At 34.1% G+C, this 27177-nt stretch overlaps 1 protein-coding gene and 1 pseudogene across 1 annotated transcript; both read left to right on the top strand.

Annotated features, from left to right (window-relative positions):
- Nucleotides 1-7861: 7861 nt before the first annotated feature.
- On the top strand, nucleotides 7862-16829 carry LOC126713029 (transcription factor VIP1). Its single transcript, XM_050412622.1, has 4 exons — nucleotides 7862-8466; nucleotides 8656-8788; nucleotides 15750-15834; nucleotides 16156-16829. Exons 1-4 carry the CDS (start codon nucleotides 7970-7972, stop codon nucleotides 16437-16439), a joined length of 999 nt encoding a protein of 332 aa, XP_050268579.1. The 5' UTR covers nucleotides 7862-7969; the 3' UTR covers nucleotides 16440-16829.
- A 6728-nt stretch (nucleotides 16830-23557) lies between these two features.
- On the top strand, nucleotides 23558-26656 carry LOC126713031 (abscisic acid 8'-hydroxylase 3-like; annotated as a pseudogene).
- The last annotated feature ends 521 nt before the right edge of the window (nucleotides 26657-27177 follow it).

The following is a 27177-nucleotide window of genomic DNA, read 5'->3' on the forward strand; positions in this document are numbered from 1 at the left end:
TAAAGAAAAGAGCAGCACAACAATAAAAAACGCATTATAAGAAGAAATGATAATAATAATAATAAAAGAAAAGGTAACACCAATAATTAATTAACAAGATTAAAGGAGAAAATGTTAGTCTGCCATGCTTAGTTGTATTACGAAACTAAGACCAAAGAGGGAACCACTTCTTCAATGTGGATAACCTTACAGGAAGGTCCTGTAGTAGAAATTACCTACTTTGAGAAGATAGGCCTAAATGGCTTATGCCCAAGAAATCCTTAATCCTTAATAGAGGGTAGACTTTTAGAGGGGGAGAAGGGATTAGCCTATTGGTGCATGCCTGCTATCACGCTTTTGCCTACTCTCTATTTTTCTTTCTCACTGTTTTCCTTTTCCAGGTTTTGTTACTCTGCTTTTTCCTATTTTCTTTTTAGTTCTTGCTCGTGTGATGTTGTTCTTCTAGTGTTGTGGTGATGTGGTTGTTGTAATGTTATGTTACTATGCACAGTGAAGGCTCCTTATATTCTGCCTACCGTGACTGGTTTTTACCCTTTTACCCCTTAACCACTTTTGTCTAGGTGTGGGTGTCCTTCCAAACTATCCATTGGTCTGTCAGCTGCCCAACTACCACCATTTACCTGTACTGGTCGTGCCACATCCCATTATCAGACAAAGAAAACTATTTTATTTGCTTGTTCATCATGGCATTCCCATCCGGATAAGGATGGGCATTCTCTCTCTCTCTATCCCTCATGGCATGCATCTAGTGATTCCAACTCATTTTTTCCTCTTTTGGGTGGTGTGTTATCCCAATAGGAAATTTTGCCTAAAAGAGTTTGAGCAGGAACCCCAGAATAGGCTCCCCATTCTCCCCACCGCCAAACCATATCCTCTCTTATCTCTGACTCATGGCCCACTACTCCTATATTGGCTGGGTACAGGTTGGTAGTGCTTGAGCCTTGTGCGTGCTCCACTTTCGTGTGTGTCCAAAACTTGTCTACTACTTATGCGTTTGCCATGGCTTGGAGGTCTTCTGTGCGTTCTGCTGCTCATTCTTGACCTTTTGTGGCATGAACAGGTTTCTGAGCCTTCATTCTTTATGACTCACTTTCTATATGGGCTGGGCCTTGCCTGATTGTGGGCTTTTCTCTCTTCAACCCATTCTTTACTCCTGTAGACTTGCTAGTATTTCTGCCATGTCGTTCTGTTATTCCTGCAGTGGTATTGCTTAGTCTGTGCTTGTTGGGCCTCTTTTAGGCCTGTTGTATGCTTTTTCTTTTACTTAATTACAGTGGCCCAGTATTATCATTGAGCTTGCATTCATGCTTTTCTGTGCTTTCTTAACCCATTCCATTACTTACGGGCTTCCTTGGCCCATTTCTTCCTTCTTGGGCATCATCGGCCCATTTCCTTTCCTCATGCATCCTCAACCTATTCTAATTCTGCATTCCCATGGGCTTTTGCTAAGTCTTTTGGGTTTTCCCAGCCCAATTTTCATATCCTTCACTTTTAGGGTTCATGGGCTTTCTATAACCCCTTACTCACTTAATTCATTACTTCGGGCCTCTTTGACCCATTCTTGCTTGCTTTTTATCTCATATAATGCCCACGGGTTTACTACTTTCTTCCCTTGACTCCTCTAGGCCCGCTTGCTTCCTTTGAGACCCATTTATTATTTTCTAGGCCTATGATCTATTATTCTTGCCATTCGGGTTTAATGGCTTTTCTCCCAATTTACTAACTCTTTTCTTCCCATATTGTTGGGCTTTTCTACCAAAATGAGCATCAACAAATATTATACCTTTTTTATAAGTAAATATTATCCTTTAATTTGAGGAAATATATTCTAAAAACAATATAAAATTAACTTACTAATTAGTGAGAGTAAAAAAATTAAAAACTTACATAAGAGAACCAAGAACTTAAATGGGTGTCAATTGTTTTACTTCTTTATAGTAAGTAAACTTTCTTTGGCATAATATTCAGCACGCAAATTCAAAAGCAAAGAACAATAAGTAAGATGGATTTACTAGACATAAGCGTAAATTGTATCTTGGGAACAAAAGTGAAAAAAAGAAAATACAACAATGTGGAATGTATTGTGTGGAATTTAATTATAGGAATGACTTTATTGGTTAAGAGAGGTTATATCGAAAAATCATGGCTTAATATATATATATATATATGAATATTTTGTTGATAGACTATTAGTTGGAGTAGAATTTAAATTTCTAAAACTTAGATGATAAAGTTTTATCTAAATTAAATTATTGTTAAATCTTATCTCTTAGTCAAGAGTCTCGTAGCCTAATATCGTAATAAAATATTAATTTAATAAGATGCAATTTGAGGAAAAACAAAACAAAAACAAAAACGTGAGTTGTGTGGGATTTAGAAAATTTTGATGATAGACTTTTGGTTTTATTTAAATTACACAGTTGTTAAATTTTATCCCTTAATTTGAGGAAATATATCACAACAAATAATAATAAATTAATTTATTAATTTATTATTCTTAAAATGTTGATAATAGACTTTTAGTTTGAGTTGAAGTTAAAGTTTTGTTTTTTTTTTAGAAAGAAAATGTGGGTTGTTGTCTGAGATTTAATTTTAGAATTTTTTTATAATAGACTTTTAGTTTGGATAGAATTTAAATTTGTTTAAGTTTAAATGTATAAATTAATTTAATAATTAGTTATTCTTAAAATATTGATAATGGACTTTTAGTTGGAGCAGAGAAGTCAAAACAAGGGGTTTTTTTTTCAGAAAGAAAATGTGGGTTGTTGTTTGGAATTTAAGTATATAATTTTTTATAATAGACTTTTAGTTTAAATAGAATTTAAATTTTTTGAAATTTAAATGATAAAGTTTTACCTAAATTAAATCATTGTTAAATATTATCCATTAATTTGAGGAAATATATCCTAACAAATAATATAAAATTAATTTACTAATTAGTGAGGGTAGTCACTTGGCGTAACTATAACTTCTAAGCCCAATTTTTATTATATAGTATATGATGATATGATATGATTTTTAGAAAGTTTTTATAGGAAATGAAAAAAAAAAAAAAAAACTGATTTTTTTAACAAAATTTTTATATTTTCCACGAAAGTGGTGTCAAAATTTTCCTAAAATTGTCCATTAACAAATTCCCTTAGGACACCCGTTAATAAGATCATTTTTTTCGTCACTCATAGTTTGTCACATAGAACAATTATAAAAAGTGTGCAAGAAAGTATGTAATAGTAGAATTATTTCATTTAATTTGATAATTTATCAAGAGCAAGAGTAGTAAATATCATACACTATCAAAAGAGAAAGTAGGCACACAACAAAATGTTATGGCGTTTTCACAATTGTTTTTAGTTGTGGTAGGTCCCAAACTAATATTTTATTAAAGATAAAAATCAATGGATGCTCTAAGGATATTAGTTTAGGAAATATTTATAAAAACTTTATTTACAAAGGAAAAAGTAATTGATTATTTTGACAACTTTTTATATTTCTCATAGAAGTGGTATTAAAATTTTCCTAAAACAATCCACTAATAGATGCCCTAAGAGCATCCGTTAATAGTATCCTCTATTTATTTAGTTTTATTTTGACCTATGAAAGACTAACACCTCAACTGTTATGAAAATATTGTAACAATTTATTGTGTCAATAGCACAAATCTTATCAAAATTTCAGTGGACGCTAAGCATCAACATAAACTCTAACTAAAGACCACACAATCCATACAGCAGAAATATTAAAGGTTACTTTTGTTATTGGTTTCGTTTGGTCTATTTTTTAGATTATAAAAAAGCATTTTTTTCAACAATAATATTTTCTAAAAAAAGAATTATCTTTCAAAATGTATTTTTTTGAAAATTATCTCATTTTCCTATCTTCAATATCAACCCTAAAATGAGTTGAAAAAATATATTTTAACTTCTTTTATTTAGCTTGGAGTAAGATAGAGTTGTTTTCCAAAAATTTGAGTTGTTTTCCAAAAATTTGAAGTTTTTGGAAAACAACTCTATCTCACTCCAAGTTATTAAGAAAAGTTAAAAAATAGTTTTCCTTCAACCCAATTTTTTTTTAATATTATCAAATATAAAAATATGTGGAAAACTATTTTCAAATAGGGTTTTTCATTAAAACAAATAGAGTGTCATTGTTCATTAGTTGTGATGTGTGGGTAATTCAAGTGGGAATGGTTGAGAATCTTGAGATTCCTAGGACAAATATGCATATTAGTGTCAGCCCAATGCCTAGCCAGCCTACTAGAGAAAGGCCCTCAAATGGGGACAATGAGTGATTTTTTTTTTTTTTTTAAATGTGATTTTTTTTTCTCCACTATCAAGAATGTGAAATGTTCAAAAAATTAAGTGATATTGAAGATAATACAAATTTTTACAAATTGATGTGTCCCTAACCACAAGGAGTAATTCAAATACTCATTTATTATTAAAGTGCCACCAATCACATTCATTGTTACATCAATTTGTAAGTTTTTTGTAATAAAAATTGTAGTAATTTTAGTTTTTTTTTTTTTTAATAGAATTAGTAAGTGAATTAGTCATATTAAAAAAGGAAAAATAATGGATTTAAAATTAAAAAAAAAAATGTAGAACAATAATTAAATATTATTTAAGTGCTATTTAAATATCAAAAGATCCATTTAAATAAGCACTAAGTCTCCTCCTTACCATGTCAGTAATTTCATGACTCTCACTTTTAGAGTTCTTGGAGATTATTTTGAGTTTTTTACTTAACTATCAAAGGGTCTTTGCTCGGCACTACATCGATGTACCCTATACGTGTTTCATTTTTCAGGTCTTCTAACATTGTGAGTATGGACAACTGGCTTATTGTTAGTAACAAATCTGTGCATCATTAGTTACAACAGGGAGAAGAATTTAAACTCTGGATATTTCTATTGGAATACAACAGGGAGGGGAATTTAAAATCTGGATATCTCTATTGAGAACATAAAAAAAAAAAAAAATATATATATATATATATATATATATCAATTTGTTGAGTTACAAGTTCTTGGCAACTATAAATGGTTTAATTTGACAACTTTATAAGGCTTATAATTTCTATGGGGCTACCCAGTCGCTAACACATCAATGAAAGGTTTTGTGAAGCAACATGACTGGGTTAAAACTCCCATTAATTGCATAAAACTTAACTTCAATGTGACTATAAATTAGGAGTGTTCACTAAACCGTAAAAATTGCACTAAAATTACCCGCAAAATGGTTTAACCACACCGCATTGTACCATCTATATATTAATATATTTATTATATATATTATAAAGACAAAATATCAAATACATTATACATTAATAATTTAATACCCTAGTAGCAGCTCCCTAGCCATATCTTACTATTTCAGTTTCTTAAAAAAATAAAAAATAAATAAATATCTTATCACCCTTTTAGCCCTCAGATCCTAGCCGCCACACTACCACTCGAACTGTCACTACTGTTGCACTAAATCTACTACTGCGGTATTTATCATTCTCTATGTGATCAATCCAAGTTTCTCTTTGTTGAAGTTAATTTATTGGCCTATCGCGGTATTTACTTAGGACAAAGTAGCTTATATATGATAAAATTGTTAATTATATTATTATTTTATTGATTGTTGCCGTTGCTATTTGGAAAGTGCTGAGTCAATAGCTATATGGCCTATGTTAGATATTTAAGTTTAATTTTTGTGGGTTTTCTTCATTTTTGTTTGTTGCTGAATCTGGGTTTATATCTAACGTAGGCCATAGCCATTGACCCATCGCTTCCCAAATAGCAACGGCAACAATCAATAAAATAATAATATAATTAACAATTTTATCATATATAAGCTACTTTGTCCTGAGTAAATACCGCAATGGGCCAATGGATTATATATATATATATATATATATATATATATATATATATATAAATATATAAATATAGCAAGATGTTGCAGCAGCTAATTTTCTAAAACTATAAAATTGTATATCGGTGTATTGTTCTAATGTTCTTTGTTTATCTGTATATATTAAGAGAATTCGGAAATTTAGTTATTGCTTTTTTTCCTGTCAAAAATACCCCTAAATTAATTAATCAACAACTTCAAAATGAGGTTAAAATAGTAAATTGGAAAAAGAAAGTCAGTTATTGTTTTTTTTTTACTGTAAAAAATACCCCTACCTAAAACTTAAAAATAAGATTAAAATAGTAAATTGACAAAAATAATAAATTTCTACTTTTACGTTAAAATGCCTTCTTGCTTCTAATAAACTCCTACTTTTACGTTGATTTAAATTCCTACTTCTACTCACTAACTCCCTACAAAATAGGATTACTCTTTTGTTAGTTTTAAAACTCATCCAATCTACAAAACTCACCACACGTATTATTTTTTTATTTTATTTTTTTAACTGCATCTTATACACTACATTGTATTGCACCGCACATGTGACTACAAAAAAGAGGTGCAATGCGGTTATAGTTTTGGTTAAACCGCACCACAAAGTGCGGTGCTAAAAATGGCCAAAACTACAACGCACCAAACTGCGAACACCCCTACTACAAACTAATGACAACTCAAGTTTGCATGTGTTGTTTAAACTTAAGGGACTAAATGATAAAAGAAAACTTTAAGGGACTAAAATGGCAATTCACTAAACATAAATGATGTAAATAGTAAATTTGCCTTTTTTAACTTTAAAATTGTACACAAAACATAAATTTGTGCAGTAAATTTGTGTAGGGACCAAAATTGCATTTTGGGGTCAATGTCAATTTGGTCCTTATATTTTACTTATAGTCAATTTGGTTCTTATTATTTTCAACTTGTAGTCAATTTGGTCCATATTATTTTCAATTTGCTATTATTCTAGGTCCAAATTTGAGTCTGTTTTAGTTGCTAAGTTAATACGCATGTCTCCTGAAGTGGAAATTGGTAAATTTGATTTGTGTTTGGCTATTAAGAAAGTGCAAGAAAATGCGAAAAAATTGTGATTTGACAATAATGACCAAATTGATTGCAAGTTGAAAATAATAGAGATCATATTGAATGCTACCAAAATGTAAGGATCAAGTTAATGGCAAACCATATATAGAGACCAAAATGGTATTTTTCGTCTAATATGGAATTCAATGTGCATTTTAAAAACAAATTAAATATGTAATCTAACGGCATGCTTTTCATTTTTTTTTTTTTGAGAAATAATTATAATATACCACTAACCTCGCAACTCGAACCCTTTCCTCTTAGACCCTCAAACACTTTGTGCATGGGGAGGTGCTAATTCAGCTACAAGTCCTTTGGCAACAAGTTTTTCATTTGGAAACAAATGAAAGATGTAATCTAACAACATGATTTTCAATGTTATGGATAAAGTTGCCAAAAACCTGAAACTCAATTCATATTTTCAAATTCTTCGTATAGAGAAATCTAAGTTCAAATCTCCTTCTCCAATTATCAAATTATAGATAAATAAATAAAATTACAAACAAAATTACATCTTCAAGATTCCCTTACTCAAGGAAGATAAGATTCCCATCTATTAAATCCTTTCATTCAAATAGGATTAGGTGTGACGTTTCTCAAAAAAAAAAAAGAAAAAGAAAAAAAAGATTAGGTGTCACATATTCTACTAAAAATGGAAGCAAATTAAAGAACTTCTTATACCACTTTTAGAGATTAAAAATAATCTCTGCCTATCAAAAAAAAAAAAAAATCTCTGAGTTGACAAATTTGAATTCCAATAATACCCTCAACTCACGAGGGGCCAAAAACGAAAGTCATCCTAGACTCTCTCGACTCCACTCTTTCTCTCTCTCCTTCCACAGCCCCCCGACACATCCGGAAATGTCCCCCATCACAACCACCACCTAACCACCACCATCAACAGCACCACCACCACCAGCACCACCTAACCACCACCATCAAGGCATCAACACCACCACCACCACCACCAACAACAACAGCAGAAAAAGATGGAATCACAGTTCACAGCAAAGCCACCGCCGGTGGCAGTTGACATATCACAGATGCCTGAGACCCCACAGCTGCGTGGGTCCCACCACCGCAGGGCCCATTCCGACACCTCCTTCCGTTTTCCCAACTTGGACGACCTTCTCCTCTTCGACCCTTCCGACCTCGACCTCTCCACCCTCCCTTCTCCCCCTCCACGTGGCACTCCCATGGCCGTTGATTCCTCTGACGAGTCCGCTAAGCCCACATCCGGGTCCATGGCCCACTTCCGAAGCTTGTCTGTTGACTCTGATTTCTTCGAGGGTCTCAGTCTCGGAACTGGTGACGAGAAAAATGGTGCTGGGGACAAGAGGGTCCGCCATCACAGGCATAGCAATTCCATGGATGGGTCTTCCACGACGTCGTTTGAGGCTGACTCCTCGATCGATGCTATGAAGAAAGCTATGGCGCCTGATAGACTCGCCGAGCTTTCTCTGATTGATCCCAAAAGAGCTAAAAGGTAAAGGAGCCCTTGTTTCTTTTTTGTCACTTTTATTGAAACTTAGTGGTAGGTAAGAGAGAAAGTTGTGTTTACTATTTATATGATGCTATGTTTTTTGAGATTTATGGTTTGTTTTGTTGATGAATTTATCTAGATTTTTGAGAGGTGAATGGTGCAATTGGGTATTTGTTATTTTGGGTATTGTAGGATTCTTGCTAATAGGCAATCCGCGGCGCGATCAAAGGAAAGGAAGATACGTTATACTAATGAGCTAGAGAGGAAGGTGCAGACACTTCAGACCGAAGCTACCACACTGTCGGCTCAGGTCACTCTGCTACAGGTATCACCATTACACTTATAGCTTTATATATGGATTGATAAGAGAGATCTTAAGTTTTTCTTATGCAATGAAACCCTCGGCTAACTATGATGTGAATTTTGTTGGTATGTCGCGTTTGTAAATTTTTTCTTTATTGGTAAGTTACATACTTGATCTGTAATCAATTTTAACTACAACTCATTGGAGTAGGAAGTGCCATTTGAACTACAGCTCATTGGTAACTTGTTTGTATATTTAAGCGATGTGTGGTATAGGTTATTTTCATTGGCTTATTTTGATTAAAGAACAAGACCAATCAGTGGAAACTATAAAACATTTACCTCATTTGTATGGGTACTTATACCTTCATCCCTCAACCAAAAAAAAACCCAAAGAGAGACGTATTCAATGGAACTATACAATATTTTCCTTCTTTAAATGGATAAGCGCATGCACACACTTTACACACATGCACAAAAAGTTTTAGATCTTACATTTGTGAAGTTGCTAATGTTTGGTGGCTTGTGCATATCTTCCTTGAAAGTAAAGCATTGTGGTTGCATGAATTTATTAACTTGAAGTTCCATGCTTTCTCTTAGAGCTTTTCGGTTTTCTTTTTCTACCATGTTAAAGGAAGTGCTGTAAGATTTCTCAACATCTATGAAGAATAAACACCGACTGAAGTCACAGATGTAATATGATGCATGCATAGAAAATATATGTCAAAATGGTATTACGATAAGTCTTGTTGTCTACACCTGTATCACGCTGTAATGGAGGGTTGAACCTGCAATGAGGTTCAAAGATATAGTTACAATTGTTCCAATCATTTAATTCAGCCCTAAATTAACATACATTCTGGGTGGTGCATAGGTAGCTCACACAAGATATTATTTCAACTAGAGTAATTCCAAGTATGTTTAATGGAATGGTATTGATATTGCTTTATATTGCAGCCAACTCTGTTCAAAATGAATCACTCATTTTAAAATAATAATAAAATTTCCTTTTACCACAATCACTCATGTTTTGGCTATAGAGGAAATGGTACCAGTATTGCCATGTTTGGCATGGAAAAAGAGGTAAGTAGCATGTAAGGAAAGGATATATATATATATATATATATATATACACTTATTACTTCTTATCAAGAAAGCATGGACATGGCAATTTTCCTGCCATGCCTGTGTTGTACGCATATGGGACACGGCTACACCTTCCCTCTCTTCTCTTTTATTTATTTATTTTTTTTCATAATCGGACACGGCTGGGACACACCTTGTGCAAAAAAAGACTAACCCAGCCCATCACAGATCTTCTTCTTCTTCTTCATCTAATAATCAGACACAGCCGAGACACAACCAGGACACACCTTGTGCAGAAAAAAAAGATTAACTAAACCAGCCCATCACAGATCTTCTTCTTCTTCTTGCTCAAGAAGGACCAAAGGAGTCAGGCCAGATCTAAATCCATTTTGTGATTTCCCCCTTTCTCTTTTTTTTTTTTGTTTGTGTGTGCTTAGGTTAGGCCAACTTCTTTTTAAAATTTTCTTTTATGTGTTTACTTTTTATTATTCTTTTTTCATTATTTAGGTAGACAATAGATACATGTGTGTGTGTGTATATATATATATATTTATTGTCTACTTACAAAAGAATTTTTAACAATTATTTAAAAACAAATAATATTTTTGATATAAAACCAATTTTGTAACCTTTGAAATTACAAAACTGGACCTTCAAAATTACATAAATTCTACTTCAATTGGACTTCATACTTGGACCCCATTAAATAAATCTTAAATTGAAGAATTTGCAAAGTAGTAACAATTACTCTTCTATGTGTGCATCGTTTTTCCCAGTTAGAAAAAAATTGGCTTCAAGTTTTGAGTTTAAAAGTGTTGAAGTATAATAACCGTTGAACTTGAAATTTGAACCAACTTTTCAATCACCTTCCTAAGCATTACAGATAACAACTGTTTCTTTCCCACCATATCATTAAATGATTAAATTCTTTTGAAATAATAAAAATCAATTTTTTTAAGGCGTTCAATTTATTGGTCTTGGCTTTTCCATAATCAACCTTATGCTCATTTTGCTTCTCTGTGGTCTCCTTGCTCTTCTAATGCATTATTTTGGCTTTTCTTGAAGTTGGACTAATAATGAATCACAAGGTTTAGTTTTCTCCTTAATACCACACCTTTAAGGCATTGAACCAATACCCAATTGAGGTTGTTATGGCAACAAATTGGTAGGATCATATCCAAAAGATAATTAGATTTTGAAGGGATAATGGTGAATTGGTTGCCAACAAGGGTGGGGATAAATTTGGGTTTTTAATATAGAATATCTAAGTTATTGACATCTGCTAACCTAATAGGATATTTTTCCAAACTAGCAATTGCCAGCTTATCTAAAGTTTGTCATATAGAACACAAATCTTATAGCTTTTCTTCTATTGAACACACCCTTTCATTCAATTGTTGCAAAATTTTCTTGGTTTCTACAAAATCTTGAGAAAATGCATGTAACTTTGAATTTAGTTTTGTGTTGGCGACCACCATCTTGAATGAGATTTTTTTTGGTGAGAACTCATGAATGAGAAATTTTGTCAAGGGTGGAGAAAAGTTTATCAATGAACTTGTGGTAGGATTTTGGCTCTAATACCAACCAAATTGACATAGGACAAATTAGGGAATTTGTTTATGCGTGCTTGTGGTGAGTTTGTGGTTGTGAGAATTTGTGGATCTAGGGTTTAGAATTGTAGAAGAAAAGGTTACGAGGTTTTGTTTGGAATTAAAAGGTGATTTGATGAGCTATTTTATGGATATTTGGTAGAAGAAAGCATGTGGAGTTTTAGGGTTTTGATAAGTAAAAGAAATGGTTTAAGCTAGGGTTGTAAGGAAGAAGGAAAAGGGTGAATTTTTATGCGGTTGAGGAGCTGTATGAACAATACCCATGATTAGTACCACAAGAGAGAGAAGAAGAAAAGGGAAAAGAGAAAAAGTGGGGAAGATTGTGATATCCCAAATTGTCTAGATTGGATTGTTTGGGAGTGTGTTGTGTGAGCATGTGCTGAGTCCCACATTGGGTATTTACCAGTTACTAGGTGGAACTTGGGTTTATGAGTGATCACGAGGAGCCCCAATTGCAGCTTGATTAGTCATTTTGAGGTGTAAGTGCATATGTAGCTAGTGCTTTCCTCGAATTGTTACATTAATACTCAAAAAACTTACTTACCAAAAAAAAAAAAATAATAATAATAATACTCAAAAAACTCAATATTGTTTATTAATTAACTCCAATCTTTGCCAATAGATTTGTAGCTTAGAGGTCTTGCTCTCTTTTATAAGAAGCACTAGGGTTCAAATCCCCTCTTCCCAAATTATTGAATTATAAATAAAAAATTAGCTCCATTATTCTCCGAGTAGATTGAGCATAAATATATATGAGGACTCCTTCTTGTACTAGTAGTATTCGGACACTTAGGGTGTGTTTGGTTGGAGGGGTGGAAAAGTGGGAAGATAGAGAATGGTGGGAGGATAGAAAAAAATTTTAATTTTTCTCATTTTTGTTTGGTTGGAGTGAAAAAGTGGAGGGATGGAAAAAGTGAGTTTGTATAAATTTACTCATATACCCTTGTTAAAAAATGATGCACAATTAAAATAAAAAAGTAAAAAAAAAAAAAAAAAAAAGGCAATCACCCAAATTTATTAAACAATAAAAATTATGTACAGGAAAAAAAATCATGTCTAATTAAAAAAAAAAAAAAAAAAAAAAACATAACACCACGTACGGCCCAAGAAATCAAAAGAAAAAAGGATTAAAAAATAAAATAAAAAAGTAGGCAACGTTCCCAGGAAGTGAAAAAAAAAAAAAAATAATAATAATAATAATAAAAATAAAATGTCTTAAAAGGAGCAAACACCCAGTAAAGCAGGCAGAAGAAAAAAAAAGGCTTAAAAAAAGAAAACCAAGGCAACTGGCCAAAATCAGTGCAATGAGCAATTTTGTCATTTATCCATCAAACTCCTCCCACCATGTTTTCTCTCCATTTTGGAGAGACAAGTTTTAGGTGGGCCAGGGTGGAACATGCCTAGGCCCCACCAAAAAATTTTCTCTCCCTTCCTCCTTACCAAACAACACCCTTCTCCATTTTCTCTCCTATTTTTTCTCCAAAGTTTTCCATCCACCCTATTTCACCTCCAAACAAACACACCCTTAGTTTGACTAGTAAACTAAAAACATAATACAACTAATTGGAACCAAAGAAAATAAAGCCTAAGATATTTAGGATCTCTTAGAAAATTCTGGACTCAACTAAATTACCAAAATACCTTTTTTTTTTTTTGATACGAAATTACCAAAATACCTTAATTCACAAGGATTGCAAAAATTATAGTTTTACTCATGAATACGAATTTGACCATAACTTTTTACATAAAAACCAAAATGTGAAATTGTTCTAACTTTTATCCTAGGACACACAAAATTAGACACTTCAATTAGATAACTTCTACTTCAATTAGACTTCACACATAGACCCTATAAAATGGTTCACAAAATAAATCTTGAATTTCAAGATGAATTTGCGAAGTAGTAAGTAGTAACAAATTACTCTTCCATGGCTACATAACCAAGTTTAACTTAAATCCAACCCTATATGTCTGTATATACACACACATAGTAGTCTTAATTGTATTAGTCAGGGGAAAGGCTTGTCCCTGAATCATCTTATGCTTCTATTTGTAACTTGACATTACATATTGCTGTTAGTGTTTCATAAGGGTGTATACTACAGAATTCATGTAATATATATGTAAATATCAATTTTCACTTCAGTTTCTGAAGTCTATAAGGTTTTGAGTATTGACTAACATACAATGAGTTACTTTTTTGTTTTTTGTTTGGGGGGATGAGTAACTAACATATAATTGTTTACTGAAGGTCACAGAAACTGTTGGATCCTTTTGATTATCAATTACAACAATGTAATAGTCCTTTTTTTTTGGGGGGGGGGGGTGGGGTTGGGGGAATGTAATTATGTAATAAACCTTAGCCTTCATTTTGGAGTTCATAAAGGAAAGGAATGAAATGGAATGAGTAAATCATAAAGGAATGGGAAAGAATGGAATGTATTTGAGTAATGGAAAATAAAGGAATGGAATGAAATTAAGTAATCTTGTTTAAATGTTTTAAAATAAAGCAGTGAAAGTAACGTTGTTTGGGAGTAATATGAGAGTAATATAAAAGAAATGTAATGGAATCATTTTATAATAACATTACTATTATACCCCTAATTTAAAATAAAGAGCTGAATGTATAAGGGTATTTTGGGAGTTCTAATGAAAATTTTGTTAAACTTAATTTCATTTTCTCCAATTCCTCCTAATTTTGAGGGGAATGAAAATTTGAGATTTTAAGGGAAAAAAGAGTAATAAGTGTTTCTTCCTACCCATTCATTCCTTCCCACTTAAACTCCAAGGAAATGGACTTTCCATTCCCCTCATTAAAACTCCCAAACAACGGAATGAAAGGAATATTCTAAAATTATTATTTTCATTTTATTCCATTCCCTCCTCCCAAAGGGATGTTAAATTTGAGCCTATTTTTAAATTCACCATGAGTTCATTTACCTCGATGTTCATATTCATATTATAGTTTGAAATTGTTACAATTTGAACCTCTATGAGTCTATGTTAAGTGAAAGTTAACAAAAAGCCACATAAGCTGTACTTGAACTTGACTAGGCTCTAAATATTTAGCATGTGAGTCGCAAGTGGTAGTTTGACACCAATATAGGATCACAAAATGGCTTCCTCATTTGTAAAATGCCCAGTCAGTTCAGTGAAGTCTAATGATGATGCCATCATTTTGTGGGTTTTCTTGCACTAAAATACTGCTCTTGAATTTGCTTGAAGAGCCTTTTAGTTCCCAAAATGGTCTCAAGTGCAATTCATGAGTTTCATTTACTTTGGACTATCGGGGTCTAGATTGCTATGGTTTCAAAACTTGTATAAAATTGAAATTTCAGAGTTTAATTTGAAACCAGGGTCATTGGTACAATACTACCATTGAACTTTCAGGGTTTAATTTGAAAGCAATGTCAAACTCTGGGGTTTATTAAATAATTGAACCCACCCCCCCCCCCACACCCCCCCCCCCCCCCCCCCCCCGGGGCCTGGGTGTGTGGGGGTCCTTTTAATAAATGATTGATTTCATTTATTTCAACAGAGAAAAGGTGATTAATTTCATGAAAAAGGGATTAATTGATGTAGCTACATCATGTGTTGGTGGATGTCAAAAATAGTTTGTGGGAAGAGGCGAGTGATATTTGTTTCAGAGCAGTGGATGTCAGTATTAGTTAGTTTTATGATATGTAAAATGCTTCTCTGCCAGTACTGCATAATATTTTTGTTAATACAATGCGTGCTTAAATCAGTCTGTATACTGGCAGTGTGTTCATTATACTTTGCCATAACAAGAACAAGAGTAGCCACATTTTGCATCCTTGTATTGACTGCTCCATTCAATGATGAATGTTGAACATGTGCTGTATTTTTTTTATAAGAAGGTAGATATTTGTTTTGTACCAGCCTAATATATGGTTTTCCCATGGACTCCAGGCATGTGCATGCGTATATGTTTGTGTTGCATCAGGGGCTCCAGTAAATGCCCCCATATATTATTCGTGTTTCCATTTTCATTTTGTCATTTTGTGCACATCCTCATCTGATCTGATTTTTCTTCTCCCCACCCCCCCCCCCCCCCTCTTTTTTGAATTTAGAATAATATTATATTACAAAGATTCTTGTAATAGAGGCATAGGCTAAGTGTGGTGGTCACCTAATTTGATCCGACATGGCAACTTTTAGGCTATTATATATTGGTTAGAAACTTAGAATTTACACACTAAACTAAAATAAGGAAAAACGGAGAAGAAATGTTAAGAAGGCTTCTCATGTATATTTTGCGTGATGCAGAGAGACACCACTGGCTTGACTAATGAGAACAAGGAACTCAAACTGCGATTGCAAGCTATGGAGCAGCAAGCACAACTTAGAGATGGTATGCATTTTGTCAACTGTCTGTAATGGGCCTTTTGAAGCCATTAGGATGGGTTGATACAAACTATCATTCACCATTTCATATAAAGTGCAGTACCAAACAACCTAATCAATAAAAATTTCTTGAATTTTTTGAAGTATTTCTTGCAAGTGCCATAAAAAAGAATACACAATGATTTGGTCTCCATCTGGTTTGCAAATTCCTAGAGAACATAACCTTTGGGTTTTGATGACTTGCATTCTATTCTAATGGATTTTGAAGAATAAAATCAGGTCAGGTCAGGTCAGGAATTAATGTAACTATTTACTGTGTGATCTACAGCTCTCAACGAAGCACTGAAGGACGAAGTGCAGCGGCTTAAGATAGCAGCCGGCCAACTTCCAGCTGTCAACGGCAATCCTTTCAACAGAGGGCTGCCCCCTCAATATTCCTCCCATCAGCCTGCCTTACATCACTTTGGTAGTCTCCAGACCCAGACCCAGGCCCAGACCCAGCCACACCAACAGCAACAGCAACAGCGTCACATGACACAGTCATCCACAAACAACCAGACACTAAATGGGCAGCCTCGCCCTAACTTCTTGGACTACAACCAGAGGGTCTAGCAACATCACATGTTATAGTAGCAAATTGATACTTATAAAATAGAGGGTAATTCATCTCAGGTAGCATCTTGTACATGTATGTATCATGTATGTATATGTATATGTGTTGCAGGTAAATTTGTGAAGGGTGTTGCTCAGAATAGCAATAGCCCCTTGTATCAGTCATATATGGCTATGTTTCTAGTATTAGGATAGAGTCAGTTAAAAGTATGCTAGTAGTACAATTAATGGGTGGATGAACATTGTTACGTTTTACCAACGGAACAAGCAGCCTCTGCTTTAGAATGATGGAACTTGGCAGATAATATTTTCTCATTTTGGCCAGATGTAAAAATAGGAGGCATTTTTCACCATTAGTAAAACAGAAAACTATCCTTTCTGGTTGTCTTATATTGGGATGGGGGAAGTCTCCTCTGATGTTCAAATTGATTGATATACTGACTACCATTTTCTTTAGGTTTAATTGCAATTTACTCCCTATAGTTTGGCTTTATCATAATTTAGTGTACAAACTTTCAATTGTTAAATTTGATAAGTTTAGTTTGAATGAAATTGTTAGGATTCCATCTATAATATGGTTCAGGATTATATTATCTAAACTTGAACGAGCACCTATTTTGAGCGTGTTTCGTGCCCCCATTTAAAAAGCAGCTTTCAAGCCTTAAAATCGAAAGGTTGTGGATCCCACTAAAAAAATGTTTGTTTGGTCGGGTGTTTTAACAAAACATAACTTATACATGCTAACTCATATTTTAATGTGCAAACGCTAGATTAGAAAGCATCTTTTTGATGCTTTGGTTTTTGTTTTAGGACTAATTTACCCCTCTCTCTCTCTCTCTCTCTCTCTCTCTGTGCAATGCAATTAGGGTTGGCAGTAGGGTAAGGCGGGGTTGGATCATCAATGCTTCACCACCCCCACCCACCCCCCGCATGTTAGGGCAAATTGCCTTGCCCCATAGGACTCAATGGAGCCTCATCACGTACCATATCTGTTATAATTTTTTTTAATATAAAACATGTTACAATAATATAAATTATACTTGAAATTAAAATTAAATTGATCACATCAAGCACTGATTGGGGTAACTCTTTTGACCAACACCACTCCTCCCACTGTCACAAATTTGGGCGAGCACTTCCATTGGAACTCGAACTCTCTCAAGCCCAATCCTTTAAATCCTCCTCTCACCATCACCAATTTGATTAGATTGATTTATTATTATTATTGGAATCGATTGGATTAAATTTTTGTTTGATGTTAAGGAGGATTGATTTTGTTTGGTGGTGGTGGTGACTTAGGCTTTTAACATTACTAAAACTTACAGTCTAATATATGGTCAACTCTATATTACTTTTTACTTATTTTGAAAATATATTTTAAAAATTATGAGACAAATAATCTCGTAACTTGTGAATTGGATTATTTTGTGATATAGTGAGCGTTTGGATACGCCAATGTCTGCGTTTTCGTTGGCATTTGATGTTTTGTGTGGGTCCGGTACACTGTTCACGGGACAAACAAACCTCTTTTTTCAGCAAAACTTTCATTAAAAATGGGTCCTACGATACTATTCACACATTTAAAAATTATTTCACATCAGTATTTTCAGTTTTCAATTTTCAGTAATAAGTGATATCCAAACAGACCCATAGTCTTAGAGCCAACTTAGTAAGTTCATGTTTGCTCGGAGAAATTGCTCCACAAGCAATTTTCTTGCTTTTCTTTAGGTAACACACAATTGAGTTTCATCAAACCCATCCTCATTATAGTTTGACGCTAACCATTAAGCTGCTTGACTTTGTTGTATCTTCTAGTGAATTTTTATTATATTTATTATAATTTTACGGCATTTATAGTTGCCTCACTCAATGTCAATTAATTTGTGATTCAAGAATTATGCTTTTACATCATTACATGTTAATATGTAATTTACAAATTTGTTCATAAAAAAAAAAAGCAATTTACAAATTTATGTTAAATGTAATTTTATTTTAGATTAATAAGTTTTTATTTGAAATATCACTAAAAACAAATCTTTTAATGCTTGTTTATACTTTATTATTTTTTATCAAATTTATAAATATTTCATTAAAAAAATTATGGACTTTTAAAGCTTGAAAAATAAAATAAAAAAGAGGAAACCAAAGTGCAGGAGGGAGAGGGGCAAATGGGTAATTTCATATCTTAAGCCCAGTTTCTCCCCTATTTTCTCATCAATTTTGGGATAAAACCTCCTCTTCACAAAATGTGGCCTAGTGAGAAAACAATTCTCTCCCTCATTTTTCAACCCTCATGTTCCATGTTCTCACTCCAATCAAACGAACTCTAAAGTGTTTGTAAAATAAAAGATTACATGTAGAAAATGTTTAGGTGTTCAAAGATTTTTGTACACACACTTTAGTTTAAAAAGAAGGGGAAAAAAAGTGTAGTTTGTCAAACGTCCTTGGATAATTGGCTAGCACCCTGTTTTTGTTTGCATCATCACCAAATTCAAACAGGAAGAGGTTGTTGCCAAACCTCTAACTGTGACCTCCTTCATCTTTGTTGATGCCCTTTTTTGATATAAAAAAATGCCCAACAGTAGAAAAAGCCCAATAACAAGTAAAAAAGGAATGCAATAAGAAATTAGTAAGTAATGGCAGAAACAGAGGGATGTAAAAGCCCGAAACAAAGAAGATAAAGAAATAAGGCCCAATGGGCAAGCAGTAGGCAAACCCACAGGCCTAAGAAGGGGCGAAAGTGGGGCAAAGCCCAATAAGCCCATGACATTTCCCATAAAAGATAAGCATGAGCAGAGAGAGTGCAGGACCAGAACAAGACAAGGTCATACGTCCGCGGCAGGAATGGCATGGGAAAGAAAGAAGAAAAAGCAAGAAGCAATAAGACAACCACATCTTGGCTAGAGCACCACCAACCTGTACCCAACCAATGCAAGGGAGGTAGGCCTACGGTCAAAGGATTTGTAGAGGGTGTAATTTGATGGAGGGGGGAAAATGGTTTATTTCTAGTACTCAGCCAAGACCTCTTTTGGGAGCTGCTCTGCTAGGAATGCATCTTTGCCCAAAATAGGTAGTAAATGGCTAGGACCACTTGTTGCATGCAATAGAGATAGGTAGAAAGAAAACTAAAGTTTTGCCCATCAGAATGAGAGAGATAGACTCACGGCAGAACCAAACAAATAAGGATTTGTTGTGAAATAAGTAATAGAAGAGAGAGAAAGCACTAGGCATGCCCAGGTGTAGTGGAGGCCGAGAGGCCAGTGGGACAATGGGTAACTCTGAAGGGGTGCTCACAGCAGACAAAAATAGTTGGTGAGCAATAAGGGTAAAATGGAAAAATCCAATGGGGTTAACCTAGTATAAATAGGATCAGTAGCCATAAAATAAGTAAAAGAGAGAAGAGTGAGCACAGCAGAAAATGCATGCATCAATAGACCATCTTTTCCCTCCCTTTTACAGCAAACCTGCTCTTTGAAATCCCAACGGATTAACAAGTAGCTATCCAGACCCATTCCCCAAAATGCACAACTTTTGATGGTTTAGCCCAATAGTAAGGTTGTCCAAGTTAATGTTTGGGCTTTCTTTTGTTCACTTCTTGCAGAAAAATTTGTCATTTTACACTTTGTTGTATTATTTCACATTCTACTGTATTGGTTACACTAACTACTTCCTGCTATAACTAACCTTCTTGCTACAAGATATTTGCTCTTAAATCTATAAATGTGTATTGACATTTGTGGACTAATATATATATATATATATTGAGAGAGTTTCAACCTATGACGTTCGTTTTTGATGATGCTCTTTATCATCAGACCAAGACACTAATTGGTTTTTGGTGTAGGCATCTTTTATTCAACCATCAGAGACTTTACCAGTTGAGCTAACTAGAACTTATATATTTATTTGTTAATGTTTGTTGTCTTTATTTTTGGGTGCTGGGTTTGTGCAAAGACGGACCCTTTAGCAAGGTCCTGCTAGTATAATGGGCCAGGCTCAACTCTCCAACCTACAGCAGAAAGGGCCTTAACCCAGCAGATCGAGATTTAGCCCATCAACACAAAAAGCACCTACAACCTTCAATAGGGTTCTCTTCATAGTGTCTTAGTTAAAACCCTTTGTGGTCACCAGTTTTGCTATTAAAACATTCTTTCCACAAGTTTTCAACGGTTGTAAAAATCCCAATCCTCAATATCTACTACTAAAGAAAAATAGTTCATCTAAGCTATACAAGTAAGAGCATCTCCAACAGCATCAGCAAACACAAAATACTCTCTATTTTAGAGAGTATAACCACAAAATGCTGCTCCAATGGCCTCTCTATACATGAATTTTTTTTTTGGCTAATGAACAGTAGCTCATCAAGTCTGATGAGCTACTGTTCATACTTCAAATCCTTTTTTACTATTATAATAATTAGGTGTTGAATAAAAAAATATTGGAAGATGTGTAGTTGTTAAAAAAAAATAAATAATGAATGAAGAAATAATATTTAAATGAGATAGAGAATTTATTGAAAAGTGTATTTAAAAAATTTGGTAGATAAAGATAAAAGTAATTATTTATTCTTCAAACAGTACAAAAATTTAATAATTCTGCTAAAGATACTCTAAGTAATCCTAAATACAAAAATAATTAGTCCTCTGAATGTTGTGCAGCTATGGTTAAGACAATTGTGAAACAGTGACAAAATGATACTAGAAAATGTCATTTGGCTAGAATTCATTAATGCCCTGCAACGCAGACCCTCAGTATGTCATCACTGTCTTGATTGTGACATGCATCAGGTTTGTAAGGACGGCAAACAAAATATCACTATCGCTCACAATTTAGAGCCAGTGAAGCGTCCAGCAATTTATTCATTTCCATTGAGTTGAGGACAAATGTAAGAGCATTAGTAGCAGTGGAGCTAAAATTTTAGCTTTTTAGCTCCACCAAAAGTTACTTTATCTATTTTACCTACACACATGCTGCAGCAGTGGATCTATTTTAGCTTTCAATACAATAAAATAATATAAACATCACAATAAAATAATATATCTACTACAATAAAATAATATATTCATTACAATAAACAACAATTACAACCACCTGCAACCGCCACCGCTACCGTCGCCACCGCTGCCACCACCACCGTCACCGCCACTGCCACCGCCACCGCCACCGCTGACTCTTTTACCGCCACCGTTGCCACAGAAAATTCTAAAATACCGCCGCCGACTCTTCTAAACTTCCCTGCACACACAAAATTCCCAAACTTACATTTATATCAAAACTTAAAATACTTAGAATTATATCAATAAAACATGATTATGCATATCAAAACTCAAAACTTCCCTGCACACAGAAAATTCCCAATCGTACATTTATATCAAAACTCAAAACCAAACTAACAATTTCTCATTAAAATGACCACAAGAAATGTGTGCTCTGTTTCTAGTTTTGTGCAACAGAACATATCCAACAAAATCCACCCAAATCAGAGCACACAATATCACAAAATCCATAATCATCATCATCATCAATGAGAAACTACCGTATTCATCCATTAAGAACATTAAACATCATCATCATCACTCACACTTACCAAACCATAATCATCATCAATCTACCAAAATCACCAAGCCAATAATCCAGAACAACAATAAAAAATCATATATCAAAAATAAAAAACAGAGACATCCACATGAAGTGGATCCAAATCAAAAACCTAAAGTGGATCGGCGGAAGAGTATACCCAAATAAAAAACCCAAAGCATCCACATGAAGAAGACAGAGACTGACCTGAAGTGGATCGGCGGAAGAGAAGTGCGTCGAGGCAGATCGGCGGCGTGGGTCTGAACTTGACGATGGCGGCGACGTTGACGATGGTCGGGTCGGCGACGTTGAGAAAGTGAGCTTGAGAGGCTTGAGATGAGAGCTGACAGTGAAATAGAGAGAGTGAATGAGACCGGATTTGATAAAATGAAAAAAAAAAAAAAAAAGCAAGTTGTACCGGAGTGAGCTTGAGGTGGACGAGTCGACATTGACGAGCTTGAGAGACTGGAGAGTGAATGAGAGAGATGAGTTCAGAGATGAGGATGAGTCGAGCTTCATGGGTCGGCGACGCTGATGAGCTTGAGAGACTGGAGAGTGAATGAGAGAGATGAGTTCAGAGATGAGGATGAGTCGAGCTTCATTGGTCGGCGACGTTGACGAGCTTGAAAGACCGGAGAGTGAATGAGAGAGATGAGTTCAGAGAGTGAATGAGAGAGTGATGAGTTCAGAGAGAGATGAGAGAGGGACGGTGATAAAGAATGAATAAAAAAAGGAGCCGGCAGAATAAAAAATTATATTTTTTTTTTGCTCACAGCTACAGTGCACATCTATAGATAGATGTGCACTGTAGCGAATCAGCTAAAAAAAAATAACTATAGCTCCACTGCTGGGGCTTGTTTTTTGTATATGAAGAGCTAAAATATACCAATATAGCTTTTTAGCATCACTGCTGTGAGTGCTCTAAGGCACTAACTTGGCAACAAGAATTGAAATTTATAATTTAAAATATTAAGCATTTGACGAAATAAACAAGAAGAACTAGCTTCCCTTGGATACCATCTGAAGAAAATGATAAAACACGCACAAAGGCATAACCTGTAATGTATGGACTCGTTACTCACTTGTGGGAGGATCTAGTTAATTACAAAGTAATTGTTAGTGGGTGATACTGGGTACTCTACAAATTTTATTCAATAATATTGAATTTCAATCTATAATCTATAAAGGTCTATTTCATAATAATTGTTTTTATCATTAAGTTAAGATATTAATAGATTTTTGATATAGACGAGATTTAAACTTTAAATCTTTTATCCAACAATAAAAGATTTTACCAATTAAATTAATTAAAACTTACAAAAATTATTATCACAATTTTTTTAAAAAAAAAATAATTATTCTGACCCTACCAATTATATTCATTTTCACGTCAGTGCAGTATAATTTGTAGCACCATTTTCCATTGTCAGGATTTTAAATAGGTACAAATTAATTGCTGTCCTGCTGCCTTAAGTTATAAAACAACACAAAGTGTCCTGACACAACCATGTGGCCTATAAGAATGTAACAACACACTGAAGAATATATACATCGGAGCTAATCATTTGATACATATAGAGCGATCTTTGGTTTCCTTTAGATTTGGTGCCGTCTGCTGTCACTCATTGGCAATGGACTTAAGCATGTTGCTAACTGTAGTGCTCCTGTCGATGTTCGTGCTTTCAGCTTTCTTCTTGCTGAAATCACAGGCTTCGCCAAAAGAAATGGAGCAAATCCCAGGTTCCATGGGTTGGCCTATTGTAGGTGAAAGCTTCTCGTTTCTTTCTGACTTTTCAAGCCCATCTGGTATTTACAACTTCATGAAAAAGAGGCAACAAAGGTAACTAATCCATCAAATTTTTAATGTAAAAGGTAATATACAAGTGCCACAATTTACAAAAAATAATCACTTTTACTGTTTCTATTGGTGGTTTTTATCTTCTAGGTATGGAAAGGTGTGTAAGTCAAGTGTCTTGGGTAGATTCACTGTGTTTATGACAGGGAGAGAAGCAAGCAAGATCTTATTAACAGGAACAGATGGGATGGCAAGCTTGAACCTCTTCTATACAGGCAAGCAAGTGTTAGGCCCAACCAGTTTGCTTCAAACCACTGGAGAAATGCACAAACGGCTTAGACGGCTGATTGCTGAGCCCCTATCACTTGATGGTCTGAAAAACTATTTTCAGTTTATCAATATGCTGGCAATTCAAACATTGGATCAATGGCCTGAAAGAACAGCCTTTGTTCTTGAAGAGGCTTCTACAGTTGAGTTTTGGTTATTTAGTCAAAAGAACATAATATTGCCTAGTCTTAATGCTGTTTCTGGAAAAATAAATAAATCTTTGAATATTGCAGTTCACTCTCAAAGTGATTGGAAATATGATAATGAGCTTAGAGCCCATTGGAGAGGAGCAGGAAAAGTTTCGGTCCAATTTCAAAATCATTTCTTCTTCGTTTGCATCTTTGCCATTTAAAATTCCTGGAATAGCTTTTTATCGTGGCATTCAGGTAACAATTCATTACAATACCAAATTGTTGACAGGGAGCTTCTTTAGAAACTCATTCTTGCATTTTAATGACAATCAAATTCATGCCTGAAACCATGCATCAGAAGTTCTGCAGCTTCAAATGTAAGGGGATAAAAGTTCTAAGTTTTGTCTAATACAACGTTTCGTCTGTTTCACCAGGCTCGGGAAAGGATGTATGCCATGTTAGACTCCATAATTTCCAAGAGAAGAAATGGAGAAGGCTTTCAACAAGATTTCTTAGAGTCCCTGATAATGAAACATAGCAAGGCTGCAGATGGAGGAGGAGATGATGAAAATAAACTCACTGATACACAGTTGAAAGACAATATACTAACTCTGCTAGTTGCTGGTCATGACACCACAACTGCTGCACTCACATGGCTCATGAAATTCCTTGGAGAAAATCCAGATGTTCTCGAACAACTCAGAGTATTCTAACTTCGACAGCTCATAACCAGAAGTTTTAATTTCTTCAGCTTTAGACATTGAATTTAATTTGTACGGTGGATATGCAGGAGCACAGACAAATTCAAGCAAACAGAAAGGATGGAGAATATCTCACATGGTCTGAACTTAACAAGATGCCTTACACCGCCAAAGTGAGTAGCACAATGATCATTATTATCTTTAACATAAATATATATATATATATATATATATATATATATTGTTAACAGCTTACAAGTTCTGAATTCTTTTGTCCTTCATTCAAATTCAGGTGATTAGTGAAACTCTCCGGAGAGCCACAATATTGCCTTGGTTTTCAAGAAAAGCAGCCCAGGATTTTGAGATTGATGGTATGACTCCATAAATTGGATAGCCTCTCCAAATATAAGCTAACAGAAATATGATTTAATTATAATGTTTTTTTTTTCATTTTGAATTTACAGGATATAAAATCAAGAAAGTTTGATCAGTTAATCTGGATGTTGTTTCCATCCACCACGACCCTGCAGATTTCATACTTGGAAATAATTTTTCAATCAAATGCAGGAACCCCTAAAGCCTTTCAGCTTTCTTGGTTTTGGTAGCGGACCACGAATGTGCCCTGGAATCAACCTGGCCAAACTCGAAATATCCATTTTCATTCATTACCTTGTCTGCAGATACAAGTAAGATGTACAGATTATACAGTAAATATAAATTGTTGGATTTTTATTGCTTATAATATATATAAGTGGGGGAGGTCGGATTTGAACTCGAGTTCTTTTTTATGAGAGAACTGGACAATGTCACTAAGATACAAGGCTCTTGGCCTCAGAAAAAGAAGAACTAGAATTACTGAAAAATTATTTGAATCGGTTTTTTAGCAGTTGAAATACTCGTATCACTTAACAGTAACCGTTACCTCAAATTTTGCAGAACTAGAATTCTTTTTCTGAAATTATGGGATTCAGATCTTCTAGATTTCCTAAGGTGCTCTACCAGTAAATTTCCTTAAATCCTAACCACTCTTTAATGATTTAATAGTCAAGATTCTGCCATGTTAGCATTCCACTCACAATATTCATAAAATAATAAAATAATGTTGCAAACAAAATAATTAAGATTATTGTTAGTGGAATGCTGACATGGCAGAATTTAGACCATTAAATCATTAAAGAATGGTTAAAATTTAGGGAAATCTGTTTGATATAGTACCCTAAGAAATCTAGAGGATCTGAATCCGAAATTATGATCTCTTATATCACAGGTGGAGAGCTCTGGAGAAGGATGACTCAGTCCAGCCAAAACTTGTACGGATGCCAAAAAAAAGTATCCGATTGTAGTTGAGTCACTGTAAAGCATTTCTGCTGCAGGAAATCCTAAGGCATAAAAACAGGAGAACCCAAAGAAGTGGAATATAAACAAGATAAGGAGATAGAGAAGGATGTAACAGAAGACCACCGCTATCTTATAGTAAAATCAACTGTCCTGTCTAGAAATAACATGCCAATAGATTAGTTGCCAATTCCTCCATGGCACTAGACATCAATCATGTACAAGTGTCGTATACCCCTATATTAGCTGCAATAAGATACTTCGAAACATTCCATTACAGTTGTAATGAATGAGAAATCATGACAGTACAGATAAATGGTATGGAATAGAGCCAGCGCTCATACTTTTCATTTCAAATTGCGAATGATGAAGCTGAAAGAAATGTCAGATTAAATGATAAGGATATGCGAAAAACTAAAAAGAAAAAAAGAAGCATATTTACTTTTTAGTGGATTTGATTAAATCACGGAAGCACGGATAGATGTATGGATGGTACAAAAAATTAAAATATAACATGGCAGAGATAGGTATATTAATTAATTATTAAATATATTGTTATTTTTATATTACTTATATATTTTCAAGCACATTTATATTTCATATATGATTAAACATGTAACAATTTAAGAACAATAATAAATAATAAAGTAAATTTATAGCTATTAAATAATGTTTAGAATACAATTTATATATTTTTTTAAAAATCCCAAGTGTCCAACCCATTAAATACTAACAGGACCATCAATTATTAATAACCATGCCAAATTTGACCACAACACATCCTAGTGTGATGATCACTACTCAAGTATAAATACTTGTGGGGTGTGGGGGATAAAGGTCAAAATTCAAGTTTCTAGGAGGGAGCTTTACAC

The sequence above is a fragment of the Quercus robur genome, chromosome 2 (assembly GCF_932294415.1).
Source record: "Quercus robur chromosome 2, dhQueRobu3.1, whole genome shotgun sequence".
Lineage (NCBI taxonomy): Eukaryota > Viridiplantae > Streptophyta > Magnoliopsida > Fagales > Fagaceae > Quercus > Quercus robur.